General features: G+C 44.6%; 1 protein-coding gene across 3 annotated transcripts in view; it reads left to right on the forward strand.

The window, feature by feature from the left end:
* Nucleotides 1-3,901: 3,901 nt before the first annotated feature.
* The window catches only part of ZNF385A (zinc finger protein 385A), a 288,914-nt gene continuing 270,117 nt past the window's right edge, over nt 3,902-22,698 (forward strand). The window contains exon 1 of one of the 3 annotated variants that reach the window (XM_063428400.1): nt 3,902-4,122. Coding sequence is in view for 1 of the 3 variants with exons in the window: in XM_063428381.1 (XP_063284451.1) it covers nt 4,144-4,145 (2 nt within the window). In the remaining 2 variants the exon portion in view is untranslated. Of the gene's footprint in view, nt 4,146-22,698 lie in introns of all 3 variants that reach the window. The other 2 variants (XM_063428391.1, XM_063428381.1) reach the window with 2 other exon arrangements.

Raw genomic sequence — 22,698 nt, forward strand, 5'->3', positions numbered from 1 at the left:
CACATACTGGAACACACACACTGACAGACACACATACTCACATGTGCACACACACACTGACATACACACTCACACACACTGACAGACACACTCACTCACACACAAACTCCTAGACACACTTACACACACACTAACAGACACACATACTCACATGCGTACACACACACACACACTGACAGACACACACACACACACACAAACTCACAGACACACATACTGGAACACACACACACTGACAGACACACATACTCACATGCGCACACACACACTGACATACACACTCACACACACTGACAGACACACTCACTCACACACAAACTCATAGACACACTTACACACACACTAACAGACACACATACTCACATGCGCACACACACTGACAGACACACTCACTCACACACAAACTGACAGACACACATACTGACACACACACTGACAGACACACACAAACACACAAACTCACAGACACACATACACACTGACATAGACACTCACACTCACATGCACACACACATACACACACACAGTAATTAATAAAGAATTAATAATAAATTAAATTTAAATTTCCCACCCAGCCTCCCTACCTGGAGAGCTGGCGTGGGTCTCTCATTGGTGGTCCAGTGAGGCTGCTGGGAGGCATGCGGCTGAAGTTGATTAGGAGGCGGCGAGGGAGCTCTGATCTCTCTGACCGGCTCCCTCGCAGGCTGTTTTCTGATGCCGCGGGAGCCGGAATATGACGTCATATTCCGGCTCCCGCGGCATCAGCAAAAGGCGCACGAGGGAGTCGGTCAGAGAGATCAGAGAGCTCCCTCGCCGCCTCCTAATCCACTTCAGCCGCACGCCGCGCCTCTCCGGGGATCCAGGAGGTGACCAGGCAGGAGGGAGCACTTCCCTCCTGCCGGTCACTTGAATTTTGCGCCCCCAGAGCCGGTGCGCCCTAAGGCGGCCGCCTGTGCCGCCTTATGGACGCGCCGGCCCTGGCTTTACGTCAACACAAAGTACAAATGTTTCAGTATGTGTCTATCTCATATATTAGTTTCTCCTTTTACGTTGCATTACTGAAATAAATTAACTTTTGCATGATATTCAAATTTTTCGAGTATCACCTGCAGGGCTGCCATCAGGAGGTGACAAGCATAATGGTTGTCACGGGCCCGGCGGCCCTGGGGGGCCCTGCCGACCGGGCCCCACGTGGATTGGCGAAACTGCCACAGGTGCATCTGCACCGGGGCCCATCAGGTGGCCCAAGCATTTAGGGCCTCCCGATGGGCCCAATATCTTCAGGGGCCCGGTCAGTGCTGCGGCCGGGTAATTGCGCGACCGGGCCCCTTTAAAAAAAAATTGCGGCTACACCGCAAGTGACGGCCAGTCACTTCCTCCCAGCTTACTCCGCGCGGAGGGAGAGCAGAGGACAGGAGAGGACACCAGAGGCATCCGCTCCCATCATCTCCAGCCACCCTCCTGCAACTTAAAGGTAAGAGGAGGGTGGCTGTTAAATGAAGTGTGTGTGTGTATATGTATGTATCTGCAAGTATGTTTGTATGTCTGTGTGTGTGTATGTCAGTATGTATATATGTCTGTGTGTCAGTATGTCTGTGTGTGTGTGTGTGTGTGTCAGTATGCATGTATGTCTGTGTGTGTGTCAGTGTGCATGTATGTCTGTGTGTATGTCAGTATGTATATATGTCTGTATGTCTGTATATGTGTCTGCAAGTATGTATGTCTGTGTGTGTATGTCAGTATGCATGTATGTCTGTGTGTATGTCAGTATGTATATATGTCTGTATGTGTGTGTGTCTGCAAGTATGTATGTGTGTGTGTATGTCTGTGAGTTTGTCAGTATGTCTCTGTGTGTGTCTGCAAGTATGTATGTCTGTGTGTGTGTATGTCAGTATGTATATATGTCTGTGAGTGTGTCAGTATGTCTGTGTGTATGTATGTCTGTGTGTATGTCAGTATGTATGTGTGTGTATGTCAGTATGTATATATGTCTGTATGAATGTTTGTTTGTCAGTATGTATGTCTGTGTATGTGTCTGCAAGTATGTATGTCAGTATGCATGTATGTCTGTTTGTCAGTATGTCTGTGTGTGTGTGTGTGTCAGTATGTATATATGTCTGTATGTATGTTTGTTTGTCAGTATGTATGTCTGTGTGTATGTATGTCTGTGTGTCAGTATGTATGTCTGTGTGTGTGTGTGTGTGTGTGTGTGTCAGTATGCATGTGTGTACGTATGTCAGTATGCATGTATGTCTGTGTGTATGTGTCTATCTGTATGTCAGTATGTATATATGTCTGTGTGTGTGTATGTCAGTATGCATGTATGTATCTGTGTATGTATATATCTATCTGTGTGTGTATGTCTGTATGTATGTATATCAGTATGTATGTGTATGTATGCCATTATGTATGTATGTCAGTATGTATTTATGTGTATGTATGTCTGTTTGTATGTCTGTATGTCTGTTTGTATGTCTGTATGTTGGTTTGTATGTCTGTATGTTTGTATGTATGTGTGTGTGTCAGTATGTGAGTATGTATGTACGTCAGTGTGTGTGTCTGTATGTCAGTGTGTGTCTGTGTGTATGTATGTCTGTGTGTATGTCAGTATGTATGTGTGTGTATGTCAGTATGTATATATGTCTGTATGAATGTTTGTTTGTCAGTATGTATGTCTGTGTATGTGTCTGCAAGTATGTATGTCAGTATGCATGTATGTCTGTTTGTCAGTATGTCTGTGTGTGTGTGTGTGTGTGTGTGTGTCAGTATGTATATATGTCTGTATGTATGTTTGTTTGTCAGTATGTATGTCTGTGTGTATGTATGTCTGTGTGTCAGTATGTATGTCTGTGTGTGTCAGTATGTATGTGTGTACGTATGTCAGTATGCATGTATGTCTGTGTGTATGTGTCTATCTGTATGTCAGTATGTATATATGTCTGTGTGTGTGTATGTCAGTATGCATGTATGTATCTGTGTATGTATATATATCTATCTGTGTGTGTATGTCTGTATGTATGTATATCAGTATGTATGTGTATGTATGCCATTATGTATGTATGTCAGTATGTATTTATGTGTATGTATGTCTGTTTGTATGTCTGTATGTCAGTTTGCATGTCTGTATGTTTGTATGTATGTGTGTGTGTCAGTATGTGAGTATGTATGTACGTCAGTGTGTGTGTCTGTATGTCAGTGTGTGTGTGTGTGTATGTGTCTATGTGTGTATGTCTGTATCTTTCTGTGTGTGTGTCTGTGTGTGTGTATTCCTGTGGGCGGGATTTGAAAGCGAGCTTGGAGGCGGGCACCTGGGGGCCCAGACCTTGAGCTGTGTTAGGGGCCCCGCAATTTCTGATGGCGGCCCTGATCACCTGTGTGTGTATATATATATATATATATATATATATATATATATATATTGTATGATAACGCACAGATCTTTCCAGAAAGCACCATATAGTGTGTCCAAACCTTTCTCTGCAAGTGACAGTTTCTTAATCCATCCTACCAGTAGACATTAAGAAATGGCAGGTATTATGAGAAAATGTGACCGTTAAACAACATCAAAGCATTTCAGCAGTAAATTGGGTACATAGAAGACGATTCATGGTTTAAAAGTCCCGCGTGTCTGGTCCTCTCTCCCTCCCGTGACTGCTGTTTGCTAACCCATGTTTCAGGGATAGTTTTACAAGTGTCAGCGAAAGTCTTCCTGGAATATGCTTAAACAGGCAAAGGGGAACCTCGGCTATAGCAAGCACACAAGCTCCTTCTCTGACCCTTCTGCCCTCACAACTGTCATGTCAGCTGGGATCAAAAAATTCCCCCACTCCATAGCCTTTGACCCTCTGGGACACCTAATACTTGTCTTCATATGCTGAGAAGGGAACACAGCAGGAGACCCTGGGAAACTTCACAGAGCCTGTGGCACAGACTGATCCTGGAGCATGCACAATTAGGAAGTCACAAGTCACTTGCACAGAGTCCAGAGCACCGTGTATGAGACTAACACCTTGCGATCAGAGTGTGAACTACCAGACCTGTGTTTTAAAACTTCCAGGAGTGTAACTGACCTCAGGACATTCAAAGAAAGAAGCAAGCTCGGGTCTGTGCAGCCATCTAGAGGTAACTTTTCTGGATAAAACCATGTGCGTGGTAGTAACACACTGTATCCTTAGCATTTTTCTTTTACAGTTACTTCTGAATATAGTTTTTTGTTTTCTACTTTGTTTTATTTTCGTTCAGTTCTATTTTTATTATTAGTTAGAACTGACCCAATTCTAATTTTATTATTACTTGTTTTGTTATTGTTCTGTTATACTCTAGCGTACTCCTTTGTATTTAAAAACTGTTAAATTGTGAGAAAAGGCACATTTTGAATAGTTTGTTGTATACTGTATATGATTTTATAGGCAGCAAAGAGGGATACTCCAGATCCATAAAGCACCTTAGCTTGCTGTATTGTCTTTTTTTTTTCATTTAAAAAAAGGTGTGTATTTAAATATATTTTAGCTCTTTTATAAATTAACATTGTTACACCCCCATGGAAGTCAAGCAGGCAACCAGTCCTGTTACTTCCTGGTTTGGTTAGCTCAGTGGAGCTAGACTCAAGATGCAGTCATTGCTCAGAGCACTTGTCTGCCTTGCAAACACATCTCATTGAGCTGCATTCGGAAGTCTGTGATTGGACAGCCACAGAAAGTATGGGCATGGTTTCAGGTTTTCAGACAAGAGATCTGCAGGTTTTGCAAGTTGTTTTAGATATACCCAATGAAAAAATGCATACTTTTGTTTTAATTGGGAGTATATGTACTGAACAGGTGCTGTTAAATAGAAGCCAGTTCCAAAACTGTGCAAGCAAAACATGTCACAATCTCTGTTTAACAATGTTGATTGAGCCTGTGAATGCTGTTGTGGCAAGACAGGCACTACCTGCACAACAAAAATATAAAATAAATAAAAAATAATAATAAAATAAAAAATAGTAGCCAGTTAAATCCCTGAGTTCTACCACATAACCCAATGATATGTCATGCCCTGTTCAAAATCAGCTACAGCGTTGGTGGTTAGAGAGTGACTTTTTAAAATGTGCTCTGCAATGAAGATGGTGATGTAGCCATGTGACACAGGGCATGATGTATGCAAAGGAAACGTTTGTTTATCAATGAGACACTGCAATATGTTGTGCACCATTAAGAGCATTTTAGCACTATGCGTGTATTTTTAAAATTGCGTTGTGAATATAACATTTTATTTTGTGTAAATATACATATATATTGTGTATAGATGTCATGTATGTAATGCAATACTGTTTATAGTATATGTGTATTGCAAACACAACCTTAGCTAATCATAATTAAAAAGGGAACAACACTACTTGGTTTATGATCACAAAAATGAAATGTTGATATTTATTTTTAGACCTGATGAATAAAAGTTCAATTTTATGTCTCATGAGTGCTGAATTATTTTAGTTTTTGTATATTTGTATGTATTATTTTCATTATTATTATTTATAAAGAGTCAATCTTAATGTGTATAGCTTGGAGGAAAGACGAGACGGGGGATATGATCAGGGCCGTCTTTAATGCGGGGCAAACAGGGCCGCTGCCCCGGCCCCAGTGACTACAGGTGGCCCAAAGCAGCTGCCCCATGGACCCTGCGGCCCTCAAGAATCCCCCCCCCCCCCCATTGCCGCCAGCCGGGGACCCACACACTAAGTAGGGCCACCGGGTAGCCCATGCACTTAGGGCCACCCGGTGGACTTGTTTTTATCAGGGGCCTGGTCACGCACTACAAACAGCGCGACCAGCAGCCGCCTGGGAGGAAGTGACAGCCGCGAGTCACTTCCTCCCATATAGATGAGTCGTGCGGGAGGGAGGAGGAGAAGGAGGCAGTGAGGAAGGGGACTCCTCCCTCCCATCAGCCTCCAGCACCACACTGGACCCCAAGTATGAAACTGAAAGGTCGGGTTTAAAAGTGTAAATTTACATGTATATCTGTTTGTCAGTATGTCTGTCTGTGTGTTAGTATTTATGTCACTATATGTGAATGTGTGTGAGGGCCAGTATGTCTGTTTGTGTGTCAGTATGTCTATCAGTGTTTGTGTCTGTGTGTGTGTGTGTGTGTGTGTGTCAGTATGTCTTTCAGTGTATGTAATGTATATGTGTCAGTATGTCTGTCAGTGTATGTATTTGTGTATGTCAGTATGTGTGCCGATGCATGTGTCTGTGTGTCAGTATGTCTGATAGCATATGTGTCAGTGTATCTGTGTGTTGTCAGTGTGTGTATCTGTGTATCTGCATGTGTGTCAGATACACATACACATACGCATAGTCCAGTGGTGTATCCTGGTTTTGTGCTGCCCTAGGCAGGACAAAACTTGCACCCCCCCCCCTCCGCACCACCCCACCCTTCCTCCCTGCCCCGCCTTCTAAATACACACACACTCACTAACAGACACATGCAGTCACTAGCAGACACACACACATTCACTAACAGACACGCACATAGTAACACACTTCCTAATAGACACACTCCCTGACATACACACACTCACTAACAGACACTCACTCACTAACACACACACACTCACTAACACACACACACACTCACTCACTAACACACACAGACACACACTCACTAACAGACACACACACTCACTAACAGACACACACACTCACTAACACACACACTCACTCACTAACACACACACTCACTAACACACACACACACTCACTAACACACACACTCACTAACACACACACACACACTCACTAACACACACACGCACACACACACACACTCACTCACTAACACACTCACTAACACACACACACTCACTCACTAACACACACACTCACTAACACACACACACACACACTCACTCACTAACACACTCACACTCACACTCACTAACACACACACACACACACACTCACTCACTAACACACACACTAGTGTTTTTTTTTTTTTTTTAATTAAAGTTCTTCCTCTCCCTGGTGGTCCAGTGGCTGCTGGCGGTCGGTCGGGCGGCGCTGGCGAGGGAGCACTTTCCCCTGAGCGCTCTGCTCAGCTCTATAGCGCGCCGCCTGCAGAGTGATTCTGGGAGCCGTAATATGACATCATATTCCGGCTCCCAGAATCACTCTGCGGGCGGCGCGTGAGGGAGCTGAGCAGAGAGCTCAGGGGGAAGTGCTCCCTCGCCAGCGCCGCCCACACGGATTTTCACATAGCCGCCCGCCTGGCTGGACTGTTAGATGCAAGGCTAACAAGTCATTTGCCCTGGGCATTTGGGGGCAGCTTTTTTGCCGCCCCCTGGAAAATGCCGCCCAAGGCAAATGCCTTGTTTGCGTTGCGGCTAAAACGTCCCTGGCATAGTCAGTGTATGTTTGTATCAGTATGTTTGTCAGTGTATGTGTCTGTGTTCGTGTGTCTGACAGTATATGTGTCTGTGTATCTGTATGTGTGTGTGCATCTTTATGTGTGTATCTGTATGTTGTCAGTGTGTATGTCTGTGTGTCTGAGCATCTGCATGTGTGTCAGGTTGTGTATCTGTTTGTCTGTATCTACAAGTGTGTCAGTGTGTATATCTGTGTATCTGCGTGTGTTTCAGTGTGTCAGTGTGTATGAGTATCACAGTGTGTGTGTGGCAGTGTATGTGCATATGTGCATACATCTAAGCATTGATACACAAACACTACATACAAATACACCACTGAATTCAAACTTCAACACTACATACAAACACACTCCTGCATTGAAACATCAACACTACATACAAACACACACATCTTGGTGTTAAATACCAATAATATATAAGCACACCCCTACATTTAAAAAACAACACTACACATAAATGCATGCTTGCATTCAAACACCACATACAAACACACGCCTACATTCACACAAACATACTCCATATAAAAACATGCTTACATTCAAACACACCAATACGGCTCAGTGCTAAATACAACCCTGCAAGCATGGGAAAATGGTAGAGCCCCAGCTGTCAAAGCATTGTTGAATCTACCTTCTGGCCACCCTTGCGATAGGGGAGCCCAAACAAATTCTTGCACCAGGACTATTTCTACTTTAGTCTGTCACTGTGTTGGTGTGGAGGGCTTGATTGCATGCCAGGGAATGAGGGGGGAGGTGGCAGCGGCAGGGCCCGGGGTCCAATCAATATTAAAGATGGCCCTGGATATGATAGAAACATTTAAATACATAAAGGGAATCAACACAGTAAAGGAGGAGACTATATTTAAAAGAAGAAAAACTACCACAACAAAAGGACATAGTCTTAAATTAGAGGGGCAAAGATTAAAAAATGATATCAGGAACTATTACTTTACTGAGAGGGTAGTGGATGCATGGCATAGCCTTCCAGCTGAGGTGGTAGAGGTTAACACAGTGAAGGAGTTTAGGCATGCGTGGGATAGGCATAAGGTTATCCTAACTATAAGATAAGGCCAGGGACCAATGAAAGTATTTAGAAAATTGGGCAGACTAGATGGGCCAAACGGCCAAACGGTTCTTATCTGCCGTCACATCCTATGTTTCTATGTCAACAAATTCTGCAGCGCTGTACAATATATATATCCTATTTTTGTTTATTTTTCTGTTTGTGTATTTAACCTAGGTCTTGTGGTATATTATAATGTTCCCAGAACCCCCAGAAGACATTTTTTCCCCTCCTATGGTATATAAAAAATTGTAGGTTAGGTTTAGGGCTATGGTCATTGTTAATTTAATCTTAAGGTGGCATTGAGACATGTCCTGGTCTCATACTGAAATTGGTCGGAGTTGCACTCAAAGACTAGTATTTGTGGTAGCCGTGCTTAATTCATCCCCTTTCTTGCTAATGATATGCCGGGAGAGGAGCAGGGGAGACAGAATCTCACTTTCCCCTAAGGCCCTCTCCCAGCAATTCACTATAGTAGTGGCAATTGCAAATAGCATCTGTCCAGGAGTATAACTCAAATTAATCAAAGAGTCTGAAATGTGTACTTATTTCTCTCCCAACCTTTTGTCCATTATATTAGTAAGAGGAGACAGATAAAAGACTTACAGATTTCATGATTCATAGTGTTTCTGGTTTGTTTTTTTGTATATCATATTTTCTTAAAGTTTTCCAGATAAAACATACATTGCCAGGTCATAAAAAAAGTTGTACAAATATCCGTGTTTTCTATTCAGTATAATATTCATGCAATCCGTTTTAGTCAAATACATTGAGAAATAGAGAACTTTCCAGAACAAAAATCATAATCAGGTGTCAGAGCAATTCTATTCAAACAATCAGGTTAAATCAAACTGGTAGGTAAATATTGAGCTTTTTCTGACAAAAGTTTGATTATGTGTCACATTAGGAGATACGTTCGAACTGTGGTGCAGGTCATCTCCCTTCTTCTTATAAAAACCTAGAAATGTTGAGGCTGATCCTCTGATGAGACAACAAATACCAGTGGTTTAAACCCGTTTTCTAGTGTGCAGCAGATCCCCAACATAGTTTAATTGAGCTGTGATGGTTCCCTTCTTATTGTCCGAAGACATTAGGGGGTAGGTGGGTTTATTCCCTGGTAGCACCTGCAGCATTGCCACTGATTCACTCCATCTACTCTCCCTCCCCTCCAGACTCAAATGTAAATGTCCACATTAGTAGTCACTCACTCTTATCCCTCATTTTGGCCTGTCTCACCCACCCATTACCGTGCTTAACCTGATGGCCTGGTAAACCTGACTACGCCCCTATGAGTTGAATATCAATTCCTAGATTTTACTATTAACATGACGTAAAGTCATGATTTTATTAAAGACACGGAGGCGAGTATTATGCTTCTCTTTCTTTAATTCTCCCTCAGCAGCGAAGAGAGATATATGCAAAAGAGATAAAAAAGAACAAATAACATAAGCATATTGACAGTGCTATCATGGGTATCCACCCCCTTAGTATATAAGGTGTAGCACTTCCTGTTTCTTCCTCTTTCTTCTGCGATCCGAAGACCAGATCCATAACTGAACGATAAACTTGGCCCGAACAGGAACAGTGGGCGGTAGTCAAAATTCCATTCTTTGATGATGGACTGTAGAACTTAGTAACGGTACTTCAACACCATGACAGTATAATTCAGGCTAAAATGAAAGGAGAAAATATGGTAATATTCGGTTGATGACTGGTTGTATCATATACCCCCACAACAGTTATAATTAATGTGTACAGCATTATCGTCATGACGTCAAACATAAGATATCTATCAGATTATGTCCACAGTAGCACGTAGAGCCACTTACCTGAAGGATGTAGGAAAAACCTGTAAAAGGCAGTTGAACTTACGGTTACATCCGCTTGAGGTCGATATCCTTGCAAATCCAATCCCTCCACCCAGGGAGGGCGGGAAGGGAATAATACTCGCCTCCGTGTCTTTAATAAAATCATGACTTTACGTCATGTTAATAGTAAAATCTAGGAATTTTATTAAAGACACGGAGGCTCCTATTATGCTCTTTCAAAGCTGAGCAATAACTCTTTCCGAAAAATGTTGGATTGGTTTAAAGTAGAAATTCCGGAATGTGGATTCCGTAGACCAGTCTGCGGCCTTCAGGATATCCTCTAATCGACATCCTATCGTCGATGCTTTAGAAGCCATAGCGCCTCTCACCGAGAGGGCCGAGAAAACTGTTACGTCTATCCCTGCTGAAGCTAATAACCACTTGGCCCAACGGGCAAGCGTAGGTGTAGATACCGGGAGGTGCGGTCTCTTCAGAGAAATAAACAACGGGCCTTCGTTTGGTGGTCGGAGGGAAGAAGTACGGGATTCGTATTCTTTCAAGCACAGTACTGGGCACAGCTTCTGTTGGTTCGGGAGGCGTGGATAGAAAACATGCTTAGTCGCTGATTTAGTTCTTCGTGAAATATCAAATGACACCCCCTCCGGGGTGAATGTGCGGGCTTGCCAGTCTAAGGCTCGTACATCTGATACTCGTTTACAGGATAGTAAGCATAAAATCATGAGCAATTTAGCAGACAAATGTTTAAGTGATAGTGCCGAGTTGTCGGGCCACTCTTCTAAGAATTTGAACACAATGTTGACATCCCAAAAGGACCCGTATCTGGATTTTGGAGGCCGTGCAAAACGTATGCCTTTGAGCAGGCGACAGATCAGGGGGTTCTGTCCGAGAGGACTTCCGTCTACATTATCGTGACCAGCCGAGATAGCCGATCTGTAGATGTTGACTGTACGGAACGCCTTGCCCGATTCGAATAAATGAGTGAGAAAGTCTAGTACTGTCTTCACAGGAGCTGATATGGGATCCACTGATTTCTCCAGGCACCAATCGGACCAAACTCTCCATGCCGCAGCATATGTGCGCCGAGTTCCTGGTGCCCATGCGTTCCCCTGAAAGGAGCCATGCCATGAGACGGAGTACTCCCCGTTCTATCAGGTCGTGGTTCTCCCCATCCGGATTGGTTAACAGGGACGTGTGATCCGGCAGTAGATGTGGGAAATCGATTGCCATTTCCAGAAGGTGAGGGAACCAGGGTTGAGATCTCCAGCATGGTGTTATCAAAACTACTGTTGCTTTGAACCGTCGGATGTACGCCAGAGTCCGAGCAATCAGGTTGAACGGGGGAAAGGCGTATGCTCGTCCCCCGGTCCAGTCTTGAAGAAAAGCATCTGTTGCCAAGGCTTCCGGATCCGGTCGCCAGCTGAAAAATTGAGGAAGTTGTGTGTTCAGTCTGGATGCAAAGAGATCCACACTCAATGGACCCCATAGCCGTGCGATCTTGGAAAAGACCTTCGGTTGAAGTCTCCAATCCCCCAGATCCCTCAGGTATCTGGAGTTCCAGTCCGCGGCGTAATTGTCTAGGCCTGGTATGTGCTCCGCGGTCACCGACACATTGTTTTGTAAGCAGTAATGCCAGAAGTCTCGAGCTAAAACCGCCAGGATGCGTGATTTGGTACCTCCCAGATGGTTTATGTACCTGACCGCCGAGATATTGTCCAACTTGAGGAGGATTGAGCAAGAGACGCTCCTGGGAGTGAGGCTGCGTATGGCAAATGAGGCTGCCAGTAGTTCCAGTGAGTTTATGTGGAGGAAGGATTCGTCTACTGACCATCTGCCTCCTGTGGAGATGGAGCCGCAGCGCGCGCCCCAGCCATGTAAGCTCGCATCCGACTCTATTATTATATCCGGAGTGGAACCGAAGATCGCTCGTCCGTTCCATGCTTCCATGTGGGTCAACCACCAGTCCAATTCCTCCTTGGATTCCTCGTCTAGAGTGATGTTGGACTCGTACGACTGCCCGTTCCGTAGGCAAGAAGCTTTCAGGCGCTGTAACGCCCGATAGTGGAGTGGTCCCGGGAAGATCGCCTGTATGGAGGCCGCTAGTAATCCGATTACTCGGGCTAGTTGTCTTTCGTAAAGCACCAGGGGGCGGAGGATAGACCAAAGGGAAGGCAGCGGAAGCGCCACTTCCTTGTGTCCCATTGGAACTGTAATAGGTTCCTGTGTGTAGGAGTTATCGGGATCGTAAGATACGCATCTTGCAGATCGAGTTTCACCATCCAGTCTCCTGGGAGAAGGAGGTCTCGGAGGCAGTGTAAGCCCTCCATTTTGAAATGATGGTATCGGATAAAGGCATTGAGGGGTCTTAGGTTGATAACCGGGCGGACACCCCCGCCTTTCTTTGGTACCAAAAACAGGTTGCTTACAAAACCTGGGGTATCTAGAGGGATTTCCTCTATGGCATTTTTGTTGTGAAGGACCTCTATCTCTGCGGAGATGAGGTCGCGGTGTGACTGTGGCATGTGTGGTACCCTGGGAGGGGAGTCCTGAAAGGGAAGACCCGTCAGTTCTAGGTGGTAACCCTCTACAGTCTGTAACACCCAGCTGTCGGATGTGATAGTGGCCCAAGTCTGAGTGAACAAAGCCAACCTGCCCCCCACATTTATATGGGAAAAATGGGGAAAAATCGTACTCACCATAAGGGCGTTTTCCTGGGGTTGTACCTCTGCCGCCGCGGGCATTCTAAGCCCTTCCTCGAGAGGGGAAGAATGGTGTATAGGAACGCTCCTGGTTCTGCCTCTGTGTGTTGAAGGAGCCTCTGCCCGGTCTGGAGAAACCTCGGGGGTTGCGGCCGGGTAGACGGCTCCTACCTCTCCCGGCCCCACCGAAAACCTTTTGGTGGAAGACCCTCTTTATAGATGACTGGGCTTTGTCAAGGGCTGTGAAGGTTTTTACATAGGAGCCCAGATCCTTGACGAAGGAGTCGCCAAATAGCAGACCCTTAGCTGCGGCCCCTGGTTCAGAGGAGGCCATGCTAGCCAGTTTAGGCTCAATTTTCAGCAGGATAGCCTTCCTGCGCTCCGTGGACATGGCGGTATTGGCGTTGCCGATCATGCAGACCAGGCGTTGGAGCCAGCCAAATGCCACCTCAAAGTCTAATGATGCCTCACCCGACTGAGCTGCCTCCAGCATCTCATAAAGTTTCGTAACGGGACCCAGGGTGTCGAGGAACTTGTCCTGACAGTTACGGAGGGAATAGTCTAGTCCCCTTTTAGGTTTCCACCCTGTCTTGGCCAGAAACTGGGCTATCTGGGGGTCCACTTCTGGGGTTTTTGCCACAGCATCAGGAATTATGGGTCGGGGGCATTCTGCTCTCAATTTATTACGGCCCTCTTGAGAGAGGGACTTACGCACCCTGAGGGCCAGATATTGGGCGATATGTTCGGAGGGTTCCCACTCAGCAGAGCGTGGGTGTCTCAGGTTGTCCGGGTCGAAAAGCGGAACCTCTTTAGGGTCGTGTTCAGTATCTGCCCCGGTCGTCCCTGAATGTGCCAAGGCACGTGTTGGCGTTAAAGGGAATTGTTTTCCCTGGAGGCTTTCACCCTCTGAGAGCTCGTCCTCGTACGGGTCTGAGTACGGGACGTCAGACCCCTCATCCCCCTCCTCGTCTGAGTCAGACATAATATCTTGGGCTCTTGCCCGTTTCCAGTCTCTGGTAGCCGTAGCTCTCCCAGAAGCTCTACTGCGCGGTTGTTGCGCGCCATCTTGGACAGCCTGAGGCATGTCAATCAGAGCAGGTTCAACCTGCGTGGGGGGGGGTCCTGTGAGTGTTTGCGTTTGCCCAATGATTTGCGCCCCGGTAGTGTCCCTACAGGGGGGGCCTGGGCCAAGGCCGGGGCAGATTGAGGCTGTACTTGCCTGAGTGCAAGTGCAATGGAGTCTGATATGGTAGAGGACATAGCGCCCATGGCCGATGATATGGCCTTTGAGATAGAGTTGGACATGGTGGTGTCCAGGAGGCATTGAAATTCTTCTGAGCCCATCAGTCCAGGGTCAACCTGGGGGTCAGTATTAGTATTGGCCATAGGTGGGCTAAGTTTGCCAGGGAACTTATCACCAGATTGCATGGTGGATAATGAGTGCAAGTAAGGAAAATAATAAACGAAATATGAGTGACAGGCAGTATCAGGATTGATTAACCCAGATACAGGATGGGAAGGATAGTGAGATGGAGGATGAGAGAGCAACGAAAACCAGCGTGTGAGAGGAACAAAATCCGTGAAACACGCTACAGAAAATGGCCGCCGCCTTAATCGGCGACGGAAACCGAAAAAATGGCCGCCGCGAGCAAACTGCGCATGCGCGCCACTCGCGAGCGGCGGGAAATGAAACCGCCGCGCGGATAAAGTAGATCCGGCCGGCGGCAACGGAAATAGTGCCGGGAAGCGCCGCGGGGGTGTTAGACGAGCCCCGCCGGCGAAACCCGGTAGTGTGTGACCGGGGGGAGAGCCCCACCCGGAGGGGGGGCGAGGGGAAAGAAAAAACGGCAGCGCCCAGAGGGCGAACTGCGGGCAGCCCGGTCACACAGTGAAAGGTAACAGCACAATAAAATATCTTAGTAAATAATAATAAATGAAATAATAAATGAAATATACAAGTAAAATTATGTAAAGGTGGGATAAAGGGATAACGGGAAGAGAATATCCCAACAGTATATTAAATCAATACAAGATGTCACAAGCTAAAAAACCCACCAGAGCACACCATAAATAAAAATAGAGTGTACTTATCTGAGGGAGCAGCGAAGAAAGAGGAAGAAACAGGAAGTGCTACACCTTATATACTAAGGGGGTGGATACCCATGATAGCACTGTCAATATGCTTGTTATTTGTTCTTTTTTATCTCTTTTGCATATATCTCTCTTCGCTGCTGAGGGAGAATTAAAGAAAGAGAAGCATAATAGGAGCCTCCGTGTCTTTAATAAAATTACTCTATAGAACGCGATTCTTCCTTACATCTGAACCAGATATTGAGGGTTGGCGTGATAATTTACTTCCAATAGAGTGGGATCAGACTTTTAGTTACATTTAGGTTCCATATAGTCATCGATTTTTGTACACAGAGGTTTTAACTATGGTATGGTGAAGTGACATAAGGTTGGTTTGCGGTGATGAGGGCCTGTCAGAGAACTTAATTATAAGCTTCTGGATTTGTACAGGGGGACAGTCCCACTAGATATGCAGGTAAGTACCATCTGCACTTAGACATCTCCAACATTGGTTTGAGTTGGCATCGTCTATAGCGTACAGTAGCTGAGGAGATCTATACCAAAGGGTCAGAATCTTGAAATCTGTATGTGATAGCACAGAGTAGGGTCAGATTTTCTGCCATTGTATGGTGGTGACGTAAGTGTCCTGCCTAAGGCCTCCTCCTATCACCCAAAAAATGTGGGACTAGGGGCTCTTGACTGCTGTTGAAGCATAGAATACAGGATCTTAGTCGCATGTTCCAGTGGGTCTGGGTCATTAGATTATGGTCTTAAAGGTAGTAGACTCTTTAAAAAGGAGAGGTTGTTGTGGGATACCCTCCCAGTTAAGTTGCTTGTAATGGAATTGCTCCATTAATGTCAGCTGCTGTTAGATCTCTCCCATTAAAAAGATGTCAGACTTGACTATTTGCATTAGCCTGCACCCCCAGGTCTGAGGGGAAGGCCTGGAGGTGCAGCATTGATTAACAAGGGGAGCAATAGGAATGGAAAGGTGGAGAGCTCCAACCTTGCCCTTGAGGAATGCCACTCGCAAAGTGTTGCAGCAAGCATTGGGTGAGTAGTGGCCAATTTCACACTCCAGGGTGTTTCCATCCACACCAGCATAGACATTGGTCTGCCCAACAACCGGGCCTCATGATTCGCAGTGTTTTGCCATATTGTTCAAGTAATACATGATCTGCCAATTGAAATTACTACTGAAAAGTACTCTTGTTTAGCATCAACATTTCTTAATCAGTTTATACCCAGACACAGCAGCCCTGACAGATTTCTCCTAGAATTGCATACATTATGCAAATAAGCACACCGAGCAATGTCAATTTCCTTTTGCAAAGTTATTAAAACAGCTTTGTTTATTATGTTTATCATTTAGATGATCAGCTATTTATATATCTGTCTGTCTATTTGTCCATATACCGGTGTAAGCTATGTGTGGTTACATGTCTTATATATACATATATATTCTATCGATAAAAATAACATGTCTCCATTCAGGCACCCACTGAATTTATATGGTATTTACAAACGACAGGTGCAAATGCAGATGTTTTATTATCAACCACCAGAGGTCACTGCAGACATTTACATTTTTGTTAAGGGAGTTAAAAATATTGGGTCTGCAACACTAAATTGACTTATTCAATATTTGATTTAAAATATTGTGCTGATTAATATTTATTTTATGTTTAAATGGACACTATTGTCACCCAGACCACTTCATCTGAACGGTCTTAATGGTTTGGGTGCCGAATCCCCTCTGGTTTTGTTACTGCAGTGCAAAACATTACCGTTCTGCAAAACAACAATGTTTACATTGCAGGGTTTAGATGCATCTAGAGCAGGCTTCCCCAAACTCCGGCCCTCCATATGTTGCTGAACTACAACTCCCATGATTCTCAGCCTATTTCATTCATAGAATCATGGGAGTTGTAGTTCAGCAACATCTGGAGGGGAAGTCTGAATTCTAGAGACTGTCACTCAACAAAATAGCAGAGCAAATCTTTTACCATCCTATTGGTGCAGCACAGAGTATTGCCGCATATGTGCACTAGCCTCACAATTTTTGTCCTATGAGACAGAAAGCATTTGATTGGCTGAGATCACCGTTCTCAGTGATCTCGATAAGGAGGCAGGCCCAGCCACATACAGAGTAGTGCGACATTTGAGAAAAGGTAAATGAACTTCAAATAGCTCCTTACAAACTGGGGCTGGGGGCCTAAACATTTAGCAGGGCACTATAGCGTTAGGAATATACATTTGTTTTCCTAACACTATAGTCTTCCTTTAATAATAGGCATAATGTGAGTATGAACTCCCTTACCTCCTCCATAAGAATTTAACCCAGTCTCCACTCATTCAAAAAATCATTGAAAACTCACTTCTTCAAGAAAGCATATCAATTAAACTGTTAGCAGGTTTTCATCCCCCACCCTCCATGACTCCTCTCCTGCAACTGTCAAAAATTACCTATTAAGCCCTCAGTGAATACTTTTCTAACAACTTACTTCGTACCCCTACTTTTACCCTTTGTATCACTATACCCAACTCCCTCTAAAATGTAATTTATTGAGCAGGGCCCTCCACCTCTCTGTTCCAGTACGTCGAGTTGTCTGGTTACAATTAAATGTCTGTTAGTCCACCCTTTGTACAGCGCTACGGAATCTGATGGTGCTATATAAATAATAAAATAATAATAATAAAAATGTAACGCCAGTCCTATGGCTGTGCTAAAGCCACTGGGCTAGGCAAACTATACGCTGCAGTCTGCTAATGCATCTGTCTTTTTCTGAGTGTACATCATGCAATTTAAATGAAAGCAAAAAGCTTAATAAATCCGGTGATGTGATAATGCATTCTGGCTTGTTACCGGGTTTGAGATGAATGGTACACAAAATAAACACTGCTGGGTAACGTCTGTGCATTATTTGTAATTGTATTACTATTCCTACTATATAGATGGGTTTAGGTGTGAGACTAGACTGGATATCAGTTATGTTGATATTGGACTGTGACCTGTACAGCTTTAGTTTATTTCATGTAATCGAGTTTATTTCATGTTACCGTGTTTACTTCACGTTCCTCTGCGATGGACTCTCGTCTCTCAGCAAGGTTACAGTAATCTTATTTGTTTTAATCTGTCTATGATTCTCTTCTTTTACTGTTTTTTTTCCGTGATCCTTTATTTTCCTTATCTTGCGTACTTTCTGGCGTAATCATAAAATGTGACGATGCATCTTTACAATGGCAGCTAGATTGCATTGATCAACTTCTCTAATGCTTATTTAATGCTGATATTAATTAGCATTTTTGTAACTGCACAACACAAGTAATAAATATACAGAAAACCTCAGTGATTATGTTTTATAATTGAAACAATAATCGATAAAATATTGCATCAATGAAAATTTTAAAATATGCTCACTTAAAAATGTTCACCATTTTTAAATTCCCACATTGTATGAAAAATTATTTAACCTTAGACAATCATGGCTACTGGAGGTGTAAATTAAAGCTGCACTGACCGTGCACTTCACACACTTAATGCAGTCCATTCCCACCATACCTCCCAACATCGAAAGGTATGTCGATCGGCATAGGTAGTTGTTAGACATGTGCAATTCGTTTAGTTCCAAATGTCAATTTGGCCAAATTTGCGAAGTGCTGATCCGAACCAAATTGCCGAAGTGCCGAATTTCGGAAGTGCTAAAGTGCTTCAGATTTCTGAAAAGTGGCAAAACAAGAGAGGGAGAGAAAATTACGGGAATAATGACAGGAATCTAACCCTAACCTTACCCCTATCCCTACCCCTAACCCTACCCCAACCCTAATCCTAGTGTAAGTTGTTGTGGTGGGTAGGGGTTTGGGGTAGGGTTAAGGTTGGGGTTGCGGATAGGGTAAGGGTTGGAGATAGAGTTCGGGTTCGCGTTGAGGGTAGGGTTAGGGAATTGACAAATTGCCAAAGTCCTACATTTCAGAAGTCCCAAATCAAACCGAATTGCCGAAGCCCCGAATTGCTAAAGTTCCGAATTTCGGAAGTGCCGAATCGAACCGAACTGCCGAAGTTCCGAATTGAGAGATCTATGGCAATATAGCTCAGCACAGAATGCACCTGTCATGATTGAATCAATTTATTACCTGTATTAAATTTATATATGTGTGTATAAATATATAGTTTGTATATTGTATTTTTCTAATATTGAATCCTATTGTAACAATGCAACATTTTGTGGACAAAGACCCAGGACATCTCAATATATCTATCCTGTTAAAACATTTTTATAAATATATAATATACAAATTAAAGGAATCATTAATCATTTATCTCTTATCTGAAGATATTTACATCTCTAAACCACAAACAATTAGATCTCTTTTTTATAGTATAGGACTAATAACGGGCCAATAAATGGGACCAGTCAATGGCAGCCAGGAATCTGCGATCCATAGATATAACTGGATTCCAGTTGGATATTTTCAGTGTTACTGCTCTGTTCATACTACATGCAGCCTTTTAAATCTCCTGCTTGGTTTGAGCAGTTTTGACTTTAGCACGCTCAATTGGACTGGGGCTGGAGATCTGATAATTTTTCCCTTCCGAAGCAGCACACTACAATGTTAATGATGTTAGAAGCCAAATACGATAACGTTTACATCTGTCAACGCATTTGCAAATGTTATTCCATAATTAGTGTACTGTTCTGAGCATTTATTTTGCTTTCTGTTTGCTTCAGCGTTCAGTCCCATCACTTGTTAATAACCTGTTAAAGGGACGATAACTAAAACCCATTTTATTTCCATTCACTATTTATCAGAATTCTAATTTTAATTAGATTTATGAATCAAATTATAATTTTGATTTATGTCCCTTGTTTTCAGGGTTCGACAAGGGATTTCACAGTGGGATTTCTGCTCCAGCTTGTTTGTCTGCTGCCAAATTAAAAATTATGGAGCCGTAGCATCAGGCTTTTGTACACTGGAGCTTTTATATCAGCAAAACATGCAGTAAATCCAGTTTAATTTCAGTATTTCTCAGTGCCCTGTCAGTGATGGAATGTTAATGACATGTTCATCAAAGTTCATCATAGGTTCTGATAAGCAGGGCCGGTGCAAGGATTTTTGCCGCCCTAGGCAAAAGAAAAACTTGCCCCCCCTCCCCCATGTGACATCACAATGCCCCACCCATATGATCTGCCATATGAACTAACGCCAGTGCTGCACACTGTGTTTACATTAAAAAGCCTGCAGGGACAGGCTATAGACACTGGAACCACTTCATTAAGCTGCAGTGGTTCTGGGGACTATAGTGTCCCTTTAATGTGAGGTTAATTAGAGATTAGTGTCACTAATAATATACTAGATTGCCTACTTACAACCAGATGAAGATGGTGATGGGCTCTAGCTGCAGTCTGGCTCCACTGGTCTGGTGTAGAACCGGATCTCTGGAGGCTGTTTGTAACTGCGGTCACAAAATTCAATGTTCTGGGAGAACAGGAAGCAGCTCCATTTTTTGAGGCCCCTTACACAGCTCAAGGTCTGGGCCCCAGGGCCTGACGGTGAGTATGCCCATAAGGCCCACCCATAAGTCCACCTATATGTTCCACCCATTAAATTTGCTCACAGGGATCGTAGTGTGTAGGGCATGTGTTATGTGTTATTGTAGAGGATCTAATGTGTGTGCTTATGGAATGTAGTGTATAGGCATACCAGTTTGTGTAGGTGATGCAGTGTGTTTGTGTGTAGTGGAAGCAGTGTGTGTTTGTGTTTGTCTGCAGGCCCGGACTGGCCATCGGGCACACCGGGCAAATGCCCGAAGGGCCGCGATGGCCGCGGGGCCGAGGCCGGCAGGGAGATCACAGGATCTCCCCTGCCAGCCCCAGCAGGGCCAGCGCTACCCGAGCGCCGGCCATGCTGTGTGTCTCCATGGGCCGGTGGGGAGATCAAAGATCTCCCTCACCGGCCCACAGGCACTGTAACATGCGGCCGCCGGCTATGGGGTGTGAGGGAGGCAGCAGAGAGGACCGGCGGAGCTCTATCCAGCAGCTCCGCCGGGTCCTCTCACGAGGTCTGAGCGTTGCCGCGCTTACCGCGGCAATGTTCAGATCTCGCGAGAGTGAACTCTAGCCTGCAGGTTAGAGTTCACTCTCACCACTGGACCACCAGGGAAGGAAGCATGGCAGAACGGCTCCTCACAGGCTCCTCGCAGGCAGAACGGCTACCCCCTCCCAGACACACACAGCACCCAGACACACACAGCACCAAAACACACACCGCACCCCCAGACACACACAGCACCCAGACAGACACAGCACCCAGACAGACACAGCACCCCCAGACACACACAGCACCCCCAGACACACACAGCACCCAAACACTCTCAGCGCACCCAGACACACAGCACACCCAGACACATAGCACCCTCAGACACACAGCACCCTCAGACACACAGCACACATCACCTTCAGACACACACATCACCTTCAGACACACACATCACCTTCAGACACACACAGCACCCTCACTCACACACAGCACCCTCAGACAGACATCACCCTCAGATAGACCGCACCCTCACTCACACACACACACACACACACACATATATATATATATATATATATATATATACACATATATAATATATAAAATAACCCTCAGTGAGTTAACAGACAAAGAAAATTAGAAACCTAGAATGTGACGGCAGATAAAAACACCCTCACACACAGCACCCCTCTTACATATACACACACTGCGCTCCTCACACATACAATACGTCCAAATATATATACATATATATATATATACACACACACACACACACACTTTAGCACCCCTCACACTGCACCACTACACACATTACGCTCCAGATACACGCTAGATCCCTTACCCTATATGCACTCTTAATCCTCTATACACACACACACACACACACACAATCTCCTATACACACTCTGGGTCCTTTACACACTAGATCTCCTACACACCCTCTCTACAACCCCTACACACACTACGTCACCTATACACACACACTACAACCTGTATGCACACACTCACTACATCCCCTATAACACTATGCCCCCCATACAGACACTCTCTACAGCCCCTAGCCACACATATTACACCACAAACACAAATGAAATTGACCTATTTACACAATACCACACCACACTCTTCACACACACAATCCCACAAGCAGGCTCCAAACACATGCACCATACACTTTCCTGGCCCTTTTGTCCTCTGGTATCCCAATTGTGGAGACACCAGAGACAATTTAAAAGCAAACACAGCGCAAGCATGTTATTAAATTTGCTTGCGCTGCGCAGAACAAATACAGGGCCTTTTTCTAATGCCAGAGCTCTTCAGCAGGGCTCTGCGCATTGAACCAACTTGCTCACTTTGAGAGGGGGTGTGCTTGTCATTAGTGATGAAAACACACCCTCTCTGGCCCCGCCCCCTTCTTAGGGGGCCGCTCTGATTGAAAAATGCCTGGGCCTAATTTTTTTCCCAGTCCGGCCCTTGTTGTCTGTAAGGGATCCATTGTTTGAATCTGTGTTTGTATGCATAAGGGATGCAAGGTGTGTGTCTGTAAGTGTGTGCATTGAGTGTGTGTAAGAAATGCATTGTTTCTGTGTGTATGCAAGAG

This window comes from Pelobates fuscus, chromosome 1 (assembly GCF_036172605.1).
Source record: "Pelobates fuscus isolate aPelFus1 chromosome 1, aPelFus1.pri, whole genome shotgun sequence".
NCBI lineage: Eukaryota > Metazoa > Chordata > Amphibia > Anura > Pelobatidae > Pelobates > Pelobates fuscus.